The sequence below is a fragment of the Callorhinchus milii genome, unplaced genomic scaffold, assembly GCF_018977255.1.
Source record: "Callorhinchus milii isolate IMCB2004 unplaced genomic scaffold, IMCB_Cmil_1.0 Scaffold5, whole genome shotgun sequence".
Classification (NCBI taxonomy): Eukaryota; Metazoa; Chordata; class Chondrichthyes; order Chimaeriformes; family Callorhinchidae; genus Callorhinchus; species Callorhinchus milii.
Window position 1 is genome coordinate 17,273,028 of NW_024704746.1, and position 17,792 is coordinate 17,290,819.

The following is a 17,792-nucleotide window of genomic DNA, read 5'->3' on the forward strand; positions in this document are numbered from 1 at the left end:
ACATTGCTCAAAAATGTCACAAACGCACTACTTGCATAAACCTATTCTCGAACAGATTCAAGTTGGGCCAAAAAGTTTTACTCAATTCTATTTATAAAGTGAAGCAAGGAATCGTAGAGTTATATTTTGCATTCCAAACACAATTTATGTTTGTTTCAGCAAGCATTTCATTGGTTCCCAACCTCACTGGGGGCATGGATACATCCCACTCAGTTCCTGTTAACCTAGAAAGCCGAAGACCTAATGGATAGGGTGGTCCCAGCTGGACAAGCAACGGGAAACTTGCCAGACAGTGCCTTCAATGGTGAGCTATGTGGAGTTGTGTCAAACACCCGCTGACCAAAAAAAACCAATCTAGACCCTGAATAGACATCTCAACATCTTATGTATACTTGTATTCTAGGACATTCAAGTTCTCAGCTATTCCAGGCAAGTAATGGGGGAAAAAAGGTAGTGGTTTAAACAGTCTGAAGAAAGAGAAACAAAATAAACCAAGCAAATCTTGAGCAGCCTTATATTCACATTTCAATTAAAACACTTCAAATAAATATATGAAATGCCTTGTTTTAATCACAGTGTTTCAGATATTGCCTAATAAAATTAACTGGCACGGTTTTGTTCCAAGTGAGCAGCAATGACATTTACAACCACATACTGTTAAGACATCTGGCTTGTCTACCATGCTCCTCGAAGAACAAACTTAAATATCAGTGTCAAAAGCCAAAGACAGAAACATTTTGAACACTTTGGCAGAAGGCCGAAATCCACTTCCAGTAAAAGCACTGTAGAAGTTACAGAAACTCTAATTCTCTTTATATTGCTGTTGATAGCTCTTATGTTCCTGTCATGCATATCTTTTGGCATTTTACAAATTGGCTTAAATAATATGAATTAATTCCAATTCTAATGTTTCACTAGCAAGTAGCACAAGACACAGTAAGAAGGTTTGCCAAAACTAACTAAATTTGCATGTATTCCTGTTGAATGCTTCCTTGCATTGGTAACTTAAAACATGCACCTTTAAGTAATTATATTTAAAAGACTTACTGGTGGTCCTGGCTCCCCTTTTGACCCTTTTAAATCTTCGTAATCAAAAAGGTCAGTGAAGTCTTCATAATCATAGTCGTAGCTTTCAATATCAATGTCGTATGGCTTTTCCATGTTGTGTTCTGTATCCTCATTAGAGTGAATGTTTTCATCCCATAAATCAAATTGATTTTTTGAAGAGGTTTCCTGTGACGATCTATACAAGGTTGCATTTATCATCTGTATTTCCATGAGCTCATCTGATTTTTGTTTAATAATTCCGGACTGGTTTCTTTTGTTGAGACTTTCTGTTATCTTACTTTGTTTCACAAGCGAAGTTAGAGGAGGCAGCTCTCTAACCACAGACAGCAATTTGCCTCCTCTGTCACCCTCGGTAGCATTGTCGGATTGATTTTCCTTTGTTTTCTGCTCTACGGGTGATTCCTCTGCATTCCCAAGATTAAAGCTGACATTTGGCTGCCCAGTCACAGCCCCCACAACCCGAGATTCAATGTCAGTGTTCAAGGTCTGATGTAACTGCATGGGATCAGTGATGTTAGGAGTTGGCAATGTTGTAGTCGGAGCTGATGTAAAAGAAATTCTTGGTTCAGGAGAGCTTGTTACTGCATTGGGCTCTGTGGTGCTTGTCAATGATTGATTTAAATACATGGTAGTGTCCTGAATCTTTTGCTGTTCTTCAGGATTGACATAAAGTGAGATTAATGATGAGCTGGTTGGTTGTGTTCCTTCACTGAATGGCGAGGACGTTAACTGAGATCTGGAGCTGGTATCTTTATAAGAAGCAGTAGTTAATGAAGGTGACTGAGATCGATATGTGTCCGCCCGACGACATTGTTTCTTCACATAATTGCAATAGTTTGTAGAAGCTTGAGCATTAGGATAAATATCTAGCTGGCAAATAACACCTTCAAACGGAGCAGATTTGAAGTTCATTCTTCCTAAAACGAGTTTGCTATTCGAAACAAATTTCTGTGGCTTTTTAAGGAGCTCTTTACTGAAATGTTTTTTACCACAGTCAGCAGAAAAGGAAGCAGTTTTACCTTTAATTTCAATAGCAAATGAATGCCATTGTCCATCGTGAGCATTGTAATCAAAATATACAGACGGCTTTTCTGCGATATACACGACTAACTTTCTTGGTAAAATCTGTACACCAAACTGTATTCTGTTTTTATTTCTAATACTAAAAAGAAAGGCGTTATTAACTCTATGAGAGCGGAGGCTAGCTATTATTGTGAATTCACTTCCAATATCTAGTGGTACGATGCTTTCTGCTTGAGTCTCAATGTGGGCTTCGCTTGACAGCATGATGCCCAATTCTGTCATCAGGACCCCCTGAGGTAATGAAAGTGATGGCCATGGTTGCGTGGGCGATGAGGACAGGCGCTGTCCGTTGTTTTCTGTGAAACCAAGTCTCTGGAGAATGTCTATACCTGGAATAATAAAAAGAATAAAAACATCAGGTAACGATTTTATTTGCAGTTTTATTGCACTGTACTCCAAGTAAAATGGATTAAATCAAGGAAAATTGTATGGCGGCAAACCTTGAAGTTTGCAAAATGCTTCCACCTGTCTAAAATCGTATGTAATGTACCATACACACAGCCAACTATTCAACCAAAGAAGTGGAGGAACCAAGGGATAGCCAGATCGGAATGCAGATACCTGTAAAACCTCAGGTGAAATGAGCCTTCCAGAGAAAAGGGAATGCTCACTACTTTATACGGTGTTTATTTCACATAAATAAATTGGCCATTAGATTCTCTGAGCAGAATTTTACTTCCATTCAGGTCAATTTCATTATTAGTTTAATAATCTATTTTAAGATAAAATAGTTTAATGCATCCAATACTTTATGTTTTTGAAAACTCTTTTGTAAAATGCATGCCTCACTACCTCTTTCCCAGACACACTTTACCACACACAGTAATCACAAACAGAATTATTAAAGGAAGTTAGCGTAGAGGAGTCTGGAAAATTGGCTGGACTATTGATGATCCCCTGATGTGTGTGAGACATTGTCCAGACTAAACATCGGTAACAGTGGAGGTGGTCAGCACTATAAAGCTATCATGCACCCAGCAGAGCAACCCCCACATAATTCATTACGTATATTAATTTCATGTTTCCCACAGGGCAAACCTAAAGACTTCCTGTATGTGGATTTCACTCTCTAATTTTACAGGTTGGCCATCAGCACTTGAGGCATGGTCATTACATGCAAGAGCAGGATTCCCTATTTAGAAACTAGTTTAACAATCAATTATTCAAATAGAGAAGGCAGAAAGACCACACCAAGATACAGGAGCAAATGGAAGCAGATTAAGGTTCTTGTTTTCAATTACAGAAGTCAGATTTAATATCACCTTCGAATCTTTCAGGCTGGTAAAAAAAAATACTCAAAATATATTCTTTCCCACAAGAAGAAACAACAGTTCCTTTAAGGAGCTGATATGGTTCACATGCAAACTTTTTTGCCAAGTCCACCTACAACAACAACAAGATTACATTTGTATTGCGCCTTTCACATCGGGAGGACGCCCAAGGCACCTATAGATAAATCGGGATTAAAATCAGAATTTACTAAAGATTTTCATGCCTCAGGGAACTAAACTGTCAGGAGTTAAAGGTTTGCGTACATCATAAATGAATTTGACTCCACTTGTTATAACAGAAAACACTTCAACAGCTCTGCATGTCTTTGCCTTCCATTCCACATTCTTTTCTCAAAGCTGCTCAGCAATATTTAAGTACAATACACTTAAAATTAACTGCTATGTAAAATAATTATTTATTTTACATGATGCTCCTTGGGACATCCTCCCAACATGAAAGGAGCTATACAAATGTAATCTTGTTGTTGTTATTGTTGCTCCATGATGTAAAAAATATATATTTCTGATGACTGTTCTATGCAAGTCCACTACTCACAGAGCACAGGAACAGAAAGGGTCTATAGATTTAAAAATGTTACTGAAGCCATCAAAGTGGTTACTGCCAAACCCGTACTGGCAGAAAGCCAGAATTATTGTAACAGACAAAGTGATGAAGCAGGTCAATGTAGAGGCTTACTTAGGAAGGTATCAGGCCAGAAAATAACAATGTGTTCCTTCTGACCACTCCCAACCATTTCGTCCACAAAATACAGTCAATTCACTTTACAGTATATTCTGTGAAGCACTTTGAGACATCTCGAAGAGGTGATAAGGCACTGTATCAAATACAAGGATTACTTATTATTATTAACCTTGATGCTTAAACTTAGGGTGTTGGGTTGATGTGCCCGGAATCTATCACCTACAGTTTACTACTGGGGGTAGACAGAGCACATTCCATGCAGGTTATAAAATATTTTTAATAAACCATATAGGTGAAGCTTTTTTAAAAAAAACATGCTGGCAATTTATGGTGTAGTTGTATGCCCTTAGGGTAGCTTGGCTTACACTGGATATTTGAAAACACAATAATATTAAAATACACTTTGAGTTCATTAAACACGGATTTGGATTAACCTCAGCGGCTCATATTTAGAATACATAAAGCCTATGTTCTGGCAGACTTTAGAAGAACATTGGAACAACAGTAGTCAAATGTGAGGTTCAGCAGACTTGTGTTAACTGCAACGACCTTTGATTCTGAAATTCTATCGTTATTCCAGCAATAGATATGAATCCATTACTATTCTAAACTGTGTTCTTTCACAATCAGTCTCCTCCTTTTCCATTTTTTTTCTTTAGCCAGCCAGGTGTCCGACACGTGTGGAAACCCATCACCATGCTTAGAAACTAGATGGAGAGTTCCACATATCTATGTCAACTATGCATGGAAATTTCCCAGAGTCTGGAACACAATCTCACTCTGGAGGGTTGCACTCTATTTACCTAATTCCAAAAATGATTAGATGCAGTCTGGCAAGAGCCAAGACTTGGGGACTCCAGAGTGTGCGTTGGGATATTGCTGAAGTTTAGTAGTTTAATCAGCTAACATTGCATAGTTTTTCATGGCTTAAATGGGAATGTTTCGTTTTCAAACAGCCTCATTACTTCTCCTACATAGAATTCAGTCCACAGAACAGCAGAGCTTCAAATATCTCAAGGGAGTTTTCAATAAAACAAAATGCTGATTGCATTATGACTGATAAAGACACCTCATCCTTTCCTTACTGGTTACAAGGGATGGTCAGCACACCCCTAGAATAATGCCAGGCATTTAATTGAATATCTTAGTCGGGAATTATTTGCAGCTAGTTCAAAACACCCAGAGTAATAGGTAGGTGAATGTACTGTAGGCAGAAACATGTCCAGGCAGCAATGACCTGTCAGGAGGTTTATCCAGGTGATTGTGCCTTAGGAAGGAAACAGAAATTTGATTCTAAATTCTACAGTCTAAAATATTGATCTCAACAATCTGGCCTTGAGCATGAGTTGATTTTATATGACTAGACTTAAGTACACTACATGACATTGTAGTTAATACGAATGATTTTCTTGAGAGTTTTTGATTTTAAGTGAAATATAGTAATATCAGAGTGGATCTTAAATAGCATCTATGACAACAGCAATACTCTACACTCAGTAGTTTGAATACTTTGGTGACATGGCAAAAGGTATATCAAACCAACACAGTATTAGGGTTGGCATAGAGTAAACTACAATCACTCAAGTTACCTCCCACTGCCATATTCAACTTGCTTTCAAAACTCTTTCCCTTTTCAAATTCAGTAAGAGATCTCACCAATGAACATTCATTTGTAGATAGTGGAGTTGCAGAAACAATCATGGCACCATTACATCATTGCACCAACTATCCCAGTAACATTGCATTCAGACAGGAAGAAACTGGCCAGCAGGCAATTACAACTACTGTAGTTTCAGAATTGGAGCGACAATACTAATAATAATCCTTGCATTTTGATATAGCGCCTTATCATGTTTTTGAGATGTCTCAAAGCGCTTCACAGAATATACTGTGAAGTGAATCGACTATATGTTTTGTGGGCGAAACATAGCAGCCCATTAACCACAGCAGTGTCCCACAAATGATCGTGGATTGAATGACCAATTTATTTATTATTTTTGAAGGAATCATTACCCCTGGAAAAGCAATTGGCCATACGACTAACAACTGGGTTCCTACTCACTGCTACATAAACAGAGGGGTGTGGAGTAAGGAAACTTGCCCAACGTTTCACCTTGCCGGGAATTGAACCCAGGTCTCTCATTTGCGAGATGAGAGCTCTAACCACTGAGCTACAGGACTCCACAATCAAGGTAGGTCTCTGATATCTAGAACAGCCAGAATGGTATAGTTTTGCATGCAAGAATAGAGTTGTTTGCTTTCCAATTGTCAGCATAACTGGAGCACTCCATTCTAGACAAGCCAAAACTATTCATCTTTGCATCTGAATGCTATTAACAGGTTTACAACAAACTATTCTGAATTCTATCGCAGTATACTGACTCAATCTCTATTTTAATGGTTACATTGGCACAGAAAGGTTGTTATATCTGCAATTCAAGTCTGTTATAAATATGTTTAAGGTGTCTACAATGGCAGTCTGGAGGTTATTTATGATGAGGTCATTTTTTCCTCCACCAACACCTCAGTATAAGCACTAACAATCTAAAGCCTAGTAAATCAGATTAAAAAATCTTGTTTGAGAACAGAATAAGATTTACAAGTCTTGGAGTAATTTGGTGGACTAAATTAGAATGTTTTTGTTGAAAAGATCCCTCTTTATCTTGCTTTCCAAAGACCACATTCTGTCTATACTTTATTAAATATTATAGATTGTATTTTCAATTTAGCTTTGCATGTGTAACAAGACTTGTTCACCAATACTGGAACAAAGAAAAACAATGAAACTATCCAAGTCAGTTATTCATTGACCTGGGGAAATGGCTTTGCTGATGGGAGAAACGTCTCCATGGGTTAGTGCAATTGTCGGGCTGTAAACCATGAATATATTTTTAATGGAGTTGATGACTTTTTTGGGAATATAGAAAGATCACATTGTTGGAACTTGGTGGAAGTTAGGAGACTCCTTAGTTTTAAGTTCTTCATTATATAACCTACATTTTGTCCAGCGAGGTACTAAGATGCAAGATGGAAAAGCTGCTCCTTTGACGTCTCCTTTGGTAAAGCCACTTGGAATATAAAAATGGGAAGAGGCTAGGAAATCATACAGTCTTGGGCGATCCCCAGTTTTGATCCATAACATGGAAAGACAGGTAGCTGGTGCAGCTTGGCAATGCAGAAAATCACTGTCCTGTGGTTTAGGAACCCACAGATTTTCTATACAGCTTTAGCACTAGACCTCAGATGAAGGAAGTTATTTCCTTTTTTCAAGAAAAAGCACTGATTGCTTCCACAATCCTCAAGAGCGATGTTGTCTGGAAAACAGTCTACTCGCTTACACGGGGATTGGATGGGAGACTAAAGGGAAGAGAGAAAATAACTTGGCAGATGGTTTGAAATGACTAATTCAACATTCAGTCCTGTGGAGACTAAACACTGTCCTTCGTCCCTGCTCTTGGCTAATCTGTACTGAGTGAACTGAATTCAGCTGGAGCTGTGGTGAAAGTGGAAAAATTCAGTTTGTTTCTGTTCATGATCGCTCTCCAGTGATATATGCTTAAAAAGGTGTGTGTATTCTACTATCTCACAGTTGCATAGCCTTCTGGCACTCACTGTATGGCCTCACATGTGAAGAAAGTCAATTTGAGTGGGATACCAGTGAACAGCCAGAACCCACAGAATTACAATCTATATATTGAGTTAATGCATTCAGGAGATGAGGTAAGGAAATTAGGTGTCCGAAATCCCAAGGAAGTAAGGGATATGTCCATTTCTTTATAATACTCTCCACAGCTCACACATAACCTATAACGCAAGTCCCCAAGTCATTTTTAGGCTGAATTGATCGCTTCAGCAAAGGATGCATTCAATGACATTCCTAAAAGTATTTAGAACCCAGCTATCTGAAAAAGATAGCAGGTTATAAATACCACCCATGTCCCAAAGTGTATGTATTGAGTTGAATCTAATCAGCAAAGGCAATAAGTAACAGCAACACACCCTATGTTAAGCATCAGACCACAAGAAAGGAGGCATGTAACAGATAAACAACCATCACATCATTGTTAAAATACTCGGCCCAAATATCAGATACGATATCAGATCTCTGCCAAACTGCAATCTTATTTTTCACATCCAGAAGAGGAAATGGTCAAACATACTTGCTGGCCACCTTGAGACCAGACAGTACTCGGACAAATGAACTCATCCTTCGCACTTTAGGTCGTGAATTTCTTCACAACTCACACCCTTTAAAAAGTGTTTTTCACATAAAATGCCTCTGGAGAAAATCAAATGTAGTCAAGGCTGCAAAACACACACAAACATACATGAAGTGATCTAATAAATAGCATAACTCTGAGATAAAGCTTTTCACACCGTAGGTTTTCTTTGTTTTCTCATTGACCACATAGAGTATGGTTAACACACATACTTGGAAAGAGTTTCACCACATAAATATAAAATTAAATGAATCATGTGATATTAATGCCTTATGCCCATTTGTTTATTTGTATGTATTTCAAATTATTACTTTTTTTAAAAAAATGTGATTACGTCACCTTAACCACAGTACAAAAGCTGTACGACAGAGCAAGCAAAGCATTTCATTGTGGTGGGTTTGTGACTCTGCAGTTTTAATGAAAGCCAGAAGCAACTGAGACAGATGTCTGGAAAGGAATACTTGAGACTCGCCAAAATCACTGGCAGATTTAATCATGTGCAATATCAACACCTGCACTTCTTACAAATGTTTGGAAACAATGTGAGGCCAGAAATGTCATCTCGCACTATAATCACAAACCTGGTTGGTTTGTGAGAATTGTGATACCAACCCAATGCCTCAACCTCAGGGTTAATTCTAAATGTGTCATCCTGAATACTTGACCCTATTAAAGGTGCAGGAGATAGATGGTGACAGGAATCCTGCTAAATAGAGGGAAAAGCCTTTTTTCCTTTATGCTACTTGAATAAATCCATTGTATTGTGCTTTTTAAAATTGACAAGAGCTGCACTTGTTCATATTTGTAATGTATAATTCATGTGGATAGTTATTTGAGATACTGTTCCACTATCCATGTAATCCCAGTCAACCCAATTGCAGTCACTCATGATTAAACATTTAGGTTTAATCCTATTATTTGTTAAATACAATCAATTATTTGACACTAAACCCCAATTTAAAAAAAAACTGATGTCATCAGAAATTCACTTCCAACTGTGACTTGTTGATCCAAAATATGACACATATGTGACACATTTCTCTTTAAGATACTTTACTTTCAAGTAGAATAAACCTCAGAACACACAGAATAGTAAATATTTTGAAACCCAGGTATTTCACTGGAAATACAACATGAAAATTATAGCTTTTATAGAATATATATTTAAATCATTTCCTATTTTACACGCTAGCTATTGAAGCATTTGATATGTGACTATGTGGACTAAAAGTGGCAAATTGGATTACTTTTGTTAATTGTGACTTCCAGTTTGCGAATAACAGATTGTGGAATTCACTGCAAGACTCATCAGTGTTTAATCAACAACAACAACTTGCATTGATATAATGCTCCTCACGCAAAATAGCGTCCCAGAGCGCTTGAGAGTGGCAGAGCATGTCGCCGAGCTGGGGAAGGGGGGGTGGGCGCGGGTGGGGTGACCATAGGCACGATTGACCTGAAGATGGGGAAGGAAGGGGCAAAGTGGAAAGATAGAGGAAGAGTGTTCCAGATTTTGAGACGTAGTGGCTGAAAACGTGGCCACCAATGGTAGAACGGAGGGCACGAGGGGCACAACTCCCAAGCTGACACAGTGAGCTTCACTTACTGGTATTTTTATGGCCTCTGTTGGCTGGGAATCCATGAATTGTCTTTCATGAATCTTGACATGCATTTCACAAGCTGCTGTTCGCAAAACCATCCAATTTGCTAGTCCTATAAATTTAAGAGCTTCCCACTCATCCCCCCGCCTCTTGGATGACCTTAATGGAACCACACACAAAAGGTTGCAAGGTCATTGGGTGCAGGTGAAAAAATGTTTGCAAATGGGGATGAGAACAAACATGGCATCTGAGCTCAAACCAATATTTTTCAGGGAGCTGGGAGGGATTTTGGCTGATCTTAGCCTTTCTCAGTTATAGCTGAAATTTGGCTCATTCTTTTCAAACAAGTACAAATCAAAACTGATTCTGCATGTCCTGACTTTGCTTGTGTACAGCTATGCCCTTGAAAAATTATTCTTAGTGAACTGTGCATGCACAGAATGTTAGATTTCTTTCTGTAGGATCCTTGACATCCTAAGCAGCACATGTCAAGTTTTGGATCACACTCTATTCTTATAATTCATTTTTGTTAATGGGAAATGTGTTTATGGAAGTTGTAATGAACAGTTTTGCACACAAGTACGCCCTTGCCAACAATGAACAATCCAAACCTGGACATGAACCAGGTGAGGGAGATCTGGCAGCAGGTACATTTGGATGGAGAGAACTTGGGAAGACTGGGAGGAGTTGTGATAGGAGCATTCAGCAGTCTGAGCAGGGCTGCAATGGGTGGAAACAGTAGATTGAGCAGAGCTGTGAAGGGGAAGAAAGGGGATAAGAGACCCCACAACAGGCAAATAGACATTGAGGACAGTGACATTGGAAGAACAATCAAGGTAGAAGAAACAAAGTGAGGATTGGTCCAAAAGTGTGAAGATTCAGTAGTATCAGTGATTGTTTGAAGACTTTTTTTTCCTTCCAATATAAATCTGAATAAATTAGAATTGAGCAGAATGAAACCAAACCAGTTCTTTCATTCAAGCGAGTAAATACGAATTGGTCTAAATGTGCAGTTGCTAAGTCAGCCAACTCTTCCAGGCATTATCCTTCCCCATCTCCTCTTTGAGCTGTTGCGAAGGCTATCACAGAACTGTGTTAATCACATGTTTGTCGTAACCAGCCCCTCTCACACAAGATAGTTCTTAACAACAATGATGAGTGAAGGAAAGCCAGGGACTTCTGCCATCAGAGACATCAGCTGTAGCAGAATCCAGATGTTCTGCAAGTGTCCATAAGAACATAAAAGTGCTTCGGAGCGAAAAAGGAAACATGAATATTACTATGAACGATTTTTAGGATCACAGCTGCACATGCTTAGCTGCGCTTTTTGGTGACTTAGAATTAATACAGTCAAACAGAAACTATCCAAAGAATTGGATTTTAACAAAATATGTGGGAGTGAAATGGAAGTGAAAGAGTTCATCTGGACCTTACCTGAAATTAGCAGATAAAAAAAATGCAATATGAATACTATTTGCTTTTATGTAGATTAACCGATATATATACACACATACATCACACAAATCAAATAATAATAGTTTTCTCCCAGAGAGCAAGTCAAGGCAGATCCAGAGCCACAGCTGTTGTGAGTACTTTGCCAACACTTGCCCATCTCCAAATACACCTCATCCAAATCCTTTAAGTGTACTAACATTTCCAGTTTAACCCACAACTGAAGTACAGCATATAAATAGAGCACATTAAATTCTCAATTGAACAATCGTTACACATCTAAATTACTGCCATTTTCTTGTAGAAAGATTAATATCTGCAGAACATATAACAGAAATCTTCCCCAGTCCCTTTGGAATCCCCCCATATTCTATTCGAACAAAACCATATTTGCCCAGAATTATCCACATGCTATAAACCCTCTCAAAAGTCTTTAGTAATTCAGCAACAAACAAGAAACCAAAGCTTCTTTCAGCCAGGAACTTCAGCTGCAGATTCTCCATCCGGAACAGTTACTGTTACTTTACTATTATAACAAAAACTGCCAAACTTCTACCACAACAGTGTGTCACAATGGCGTGAATGTATATATTCAGTTGGCCAAAGCCATTTGTGGGATCCTCAAACCAACAACGCACAACCAGTTTTGTTTTCACCAATCTCATCCCCATCTCTAGATAAGTCTTAACCAGGCTCTTGTCTTGCACTTGTCACTCACAAGGAATATCTCGCCCTTTATTATTTCCATACTGGACCTGGTGTGGGGTCCGCAATAATCCAAGGCACTGCCGATGACGGACCAGCCATCCTGACTCATCCAAGGGCCTTGGAAGGGCAGACCAGTTACTGGGGGCAAGGATTCTTTCTGCCTGGCCTCCTGTTATCCCTGCAAGCCAAATCCCTAATGGCAAGGTAGCCGTAGCTGGAAAAGCAGCAGAAGCTTGCTGGACAGTGCTCTCAATTGCAAGCTATGTGGTCAGCTGGTTCCAGGAGTTCCCCAATGCACACTCTAGGTTCCCTGAGCCTGAGCTCTTGCCAATCCACACTTAATACATTCCAGAATTAGGTAAACAGAGTGGGTCCCTACAGTGAGAGAGTATGAATTCCATTCCAGACACAGACACTTTCCGTGTTTAGGTGGAATATATATATATATGTGGAACTGTCTGTCTGGTTTGGATATTCTTAAGCATGGAGATAGGTTTTCACATGTGTGGGACACCCGCCTGACCAAATTAAAAGTGTGCAATACTCTATGAGCGTAGAGATTGAAATGTAATGTGTATATTAACTTATTCTCACAGGAGGAAATGGAACGTTTCCAGCTGTAGAACACACTGTAATTGAGAATTCATGACTAACTAACTTTGTAACTACAGAATACGCTTAAAACTAAATCATTACCAACCAAGACCTAGACTGTGAAAGTCATATTTCTGATGTTTTTGAAACTCAGAAAGATATTCCACAATCAAATGTATTCAAATGAGCATTCAAGAAGAAAGACTGCTGCATGGTATATAGTACAATCCAGGCCATTCCATCCAACCCATGATTTCATGTTAATTAGAGATAAAATGGTTGCCATTGTATATTATTAATCTTTTCCTAGATTTATTTTAGTGATCAATTTATAGCACACGTTATCAATAACACTGTAAGTAGACAAAAAAATACAATGAGGGGTTGTTGGAGACTTCCTTTTGAAATACAAACTCCAAAGTACACAAAGAAATTGTTAATAGTGTACATTTGGAGGTAGGGAACGTACAAATGTATCTCCTAATGCTCATCTTCATTTGCAACTTAACTGGGAAAACCAGCTAAAATTGAAAATTTGCAGGAACTCTCCAAGATAGTTAGTTGACTATAAGTTGCAGATTGTTACATAAAGCCAATTACGTGCTGCAACATCACTAGATATATGATTAAAGGGAATAGTATCATCTTACCTTGCGAATGTCCTTGTGCAATTCCGGCAGTCAAACATACTGTAAGCAAGAAAAGGAGGGAGTTCCTGCAGAGAAGAAGCACAATGGAGTTTAGTAGATCTTCAAAGTTATTCTAAGTTCTACCCTCTAGAGATCAATGTGGTCTAGCCTTGCAGACCTGGCTCAGTCCCAAGATGATAGGCAGGACATGGAGACTAGAAGCATTCTTGCTTCTAGAAGCATTCCTGACTAGCCAATGAAGGCCCATTGCTAAAACCAAATATCCTTTTATATATGCATATGGGAAATTTCATTAAAAGTCAACAATGATAAGATCCCAGCATTAGAAATCAAGTCAATCAATGAGTGATTGGCTCAAAAATAAAGACAGAAACCTAGTAAATTGAAAACAAACAATAAACCTTGTATTATATTGCGCCCTTCACAGAGAAGGAAAACAAAATGAAATCAGCCAGGTATTTCTAAAGGAACATAGAGTTGATTAGATTAAAATTGCTAGCTTATTGCTGATATCCTAGTGTTCCTTCCACACACCTTTAGCTTAAGCACTGCTCACTACATTCTGACCGTAACTAACACTTGGATCACTTAAGGTTAATACCTTACATATAGTCTGTACAAGAATCTTGCTGTTAATATCCTATTATAACATTTTTACTAATAATATCCATACAAAATAAATTATAGGTCTTTTATGATCTTAAATACAGGGTAAGAGCAGGAATGCTTCTAGTCTCCATGCCCTGCCTATTATCTTGGGACTGAGCCAGGTCTGCAAAGCTCAGGGGTAGATTCCACCTGCCTGCAGTTTGATCTAATTTCTAGATCAAATATTATCATTGGGAGATAAACATCATTGCCCACAAACCTTATTTGAAAGGGAAATGCACTACACCTAACAAAATAGGTAAAATACATGCATATAAGAATTTTGTGTTTTTAACAAAAGTGCTTTTTACTGCGAAACGCTCAACTCTTCATTAAATGTAATGTTGTAAAATGAAGAGTGTCATGCTCTTTAATTAAGTAGAAGACTGCTGCAACAATTACTTTCATCTCTTTAAATGTGCATATTATAGTAGTCTTTACACACATTTGTTTAGATTAAATGCCTATACTCTTGAGGTAGCACATTTGAATTCTACTCAAGGTAAACAGATTAAATTCTTAAACATATTAATCATCTGTTTCCATAAGCTCCTTTTTTTCTTAAAAAAAGACATTAAAATTAGATGTAATGGTTAACCACGGGGTGTTATTTCAGACCCCTGTCAATCATCTCCTGATCCTCAGTGCTACAAATAAGTTACTTGCAAACTAGGAAAGTACAACACAATGTTTAGGTCCTTGCCTTCACATGGATCCATCAATAAAGCCACATATTTCTATGCCTAGCATTAATATTTGAGACTAGATAGTTTCTTTCACTGCTCAAGAGTATCTACTGATTTGACTGGAACATCTTTCATTTACAGCCTACAACAAAACCAGAGCCAGAAACCATAAAATCGACTTAACCTACAGAGTTTCAGAACCTGTGCTGTTGTAAATTACAACACATGGTAACAAACGTGCACAGTTTACAAAACTATTACATATTTATAGAACAGCAACGATTACCTACTTTTGAAACAAGATTTTCTAAAGTAGTGCAGTTATTTACACAACCCCTCAGTTAAACTACACATCACTGAACAATTTGATTTATGGGCCCATAATTATGGCCCAAATGTATACACACAGAATTAAACATCCCAAGTATACATTGAAAGAATATGTTCCTCTAATTTATTTTCAGATACAGAATCAAATTAGGTGCCTACTAAGAAAATTGCACTTCATTTATGGACAAATATAATCTTGTTCTGCAAGTATGTTGCTTTAAAATCTCAGAGTTCTAAAATTGAGCTTTCTACCTATAATTAGGGAAGATAGTAATGGCTTTTTAACAGTTCAGATGAAGCTAGATAAAGTATTAAGAAAAAGTCACAGGATGCAGAATCAGTGGATCCAAACTTTTTATTGCAAAGAACATTCAAAACAAATTTATGGCAAGATAACAAATCTGTGCCATTAAATAAAAAGTAATATTAAATTATATGCAAGTTTCACTTAAAACACATTTAAATATCAACAGAGGGTTTGAAGTGGAACAGATTATTTAAATTGGGGCAACATCAAACTTTGTAGATAAGGGTTTTAACATTTAAAATATGCTTACCAATTATATTGTACTGTGGAAAGTAAATTTCACAAAATTATTAGCATATCTTTTTATTTACGGATGGGCTATGTGGGTCTGTAGAGATAATCATAATAATAATAATCCTTGCATTTGATACAGCGCTTTTCAAGTCTTTTAGACGCTCAAAGCGCTTCACAGAATATACTGTAAAGTGAATTGACTATTTGTGGGTGAAACGCGGCAGCCAATTGCGCACAACAATGTCCCACAAACAGTCGTGGATTGAAGTGACCAATTTTTATTTCTTTATTTTTTTCCTTGAGGCATTATTATCAGGCATGTGGAGTAAGGAAACTTGCCCAAGGTTTCGCCCTGCCTGGAATCGAACCCAGGTCGATTGAGGAATACTAAGTGGTATTGTGGTACCCACTATAAGAATGGCAATTGAATTGTCACAATACATTCTGCTGAAAATGGCCTTTAGTTGACTCTAAGGAAGTCCGAATGTGGAGTCGCTCTGTGGTGTCACATGCTGTTGCAAATCCAGGCTGGCTTGCTGGAGATCAGTACAAGAATACTGAGCACATGATTGGAGAAACAGTATCCTTCAATAGATGTGTAATATTACAAAATATTTGGCATCATTCTACGTTCTTATAGTCGAACTTGTGTATAACATCCCAGAGTTCTAAAAGTGACCTTTCTACCAAAAATCAGGGCAAACAGAAAAGATATGAATATGAAAGATAAAGAAAGAGGTACAGGATGCAGAATCAGTGGAGCCAAACGTGCACAAGTTAATGGAACCTCTGAGAGAAGGACCAAATTCTACCTCTTGTTGGCTCTGTGATTGTGCAGCCAGGGAACATTAAAGAGCACAGCTGCACTTACCCCACAGAGGGTTAATATGTCATTACGTACAAAAGCAGTCCCTACATTTGATATCAATTTATTGTGAAGTACTGAGACATTTTGACATTCGTGAACTTTTTTTCTCATTCTCCTGTCACCTAGGCATGTTTTTTTTAAAAAAAGATCTATTCCCCACATGGCCATTTTTGTTGCTCTCCAACCATAGCAGTTCCTTTGTGGTGTGATGTAACCTCCTTCTCTAAGATCTTGATCGATGATCTATTTTGCTGAACCAGAGGACGAGGATGTGAAAGATCTTCTGTAAAGATACAAGAACAAGAATTTTTTCTTAGGCGACAATGGTTTACATATAATTGAAGGAGGTTACAATAAGATGACACTTTTATTATATAACTTATTATCATATAGAAGCAATTAATTATAGGCCAAAAGTGGTTGATTATGCTTGCATGTGTATTATTGTAATATATATTTTACAATGTTTAATAATAATAATGGAGATGCTCATGAATGAAGTAATAGAGCATAGTTTGATAAAATAATGTGACACTTACCAGAATTCCTGGAATAGCCAGAGTTCAGCAGGTCCCTCTTCCATAAGATGTAATATTCTGATCACTCTTGCGTCTGCCCAGGTAAAAGTTTCTCCTTGGTCAAATCTATATCTTGCATGGTTGCTTTCTATCATATTAAATACCTGGAATCACAGATTCCTTATGCATTTAACAATTCAAGCGTTAGTGACTTTATTTAAAAAATCATTTCAGGAGCCATGTTCACAGAACTGTACAGAAGTATGTGGGGTGTTGATGCCTGGAAATAGATTTTGTAAATTGTTAAGCAAGAAGTTTTAAAAGCAGTGGAAAATAAATTAAGTTTGGACTCATTGCACTTTTTTTCTTAGTGGTATGATTCACCATTTGCCTTGGCCCTGTGTAAATACACCTGCAATTCACAATGAATAAATACATTTACACATGGTGCAAATACAGCTGTGTTTATGCATAATGCCAAACATAACAGGAGTATCATTTTAAGTAAACTTGCAACTGAATTACTGGAAGTTATACGGCTGATAGTAAGTACCGAATGATTACCTGGTCAACAGAAATACTGCAAATCCTGTGGAGATTGACAGTCATAAAATTACTGAGCACCACAATAGCATACAGTGTGTTGTTTCAATGCTGCAGCATGTAATACTGACCTAACTCAACTAAACTGAGCTTCTGTACAAATGCAGGCAGCCTCTGGCACCTTTGGACCAACTGGAGATCCAGAACTCAAATTAAATGATTCTTAGCAACCGGTGACATGAGATGGTTATAAGTTTCCAAATTTGTTATTTTTCTGTCCTTGGTTATTCATTACCCTAATTGTAGAC

The 17,792-nt window shown here is 37.7% G+C and overlaps 1 protein-coding gene across 1 annotated transcript in view; it reads right to left on the reverse strand.

Annotated features, from left to right (window-relative positions):
* The window catches only part of LOC103174799 (collagen alpha-1(XXIV) chain), a 129,472-nt gene that overhangs the window by 104,299 nt on the left and 7,381 nt on the right, over nucleotides 1-17,792 (reverse strand). The window contains exons 3-4 of the mRNA XM_042334983.1: nucleotides 13,351-13,415; nucleotides 1,048-2,480 (exon numbers count right to left, since the gene is read on the reverse strand). Of these exons, the coding sequence (XP_042190917.1) occupies nucleotides 1,048-2,480; nucleotides 13,351-13,415 (1,498 nt within the window). The remainder of the gene's footprint in view (nucleotides 1-1,047; nucleotides 2,481-13,350; nucleotides 13,416-17,792) is intronic.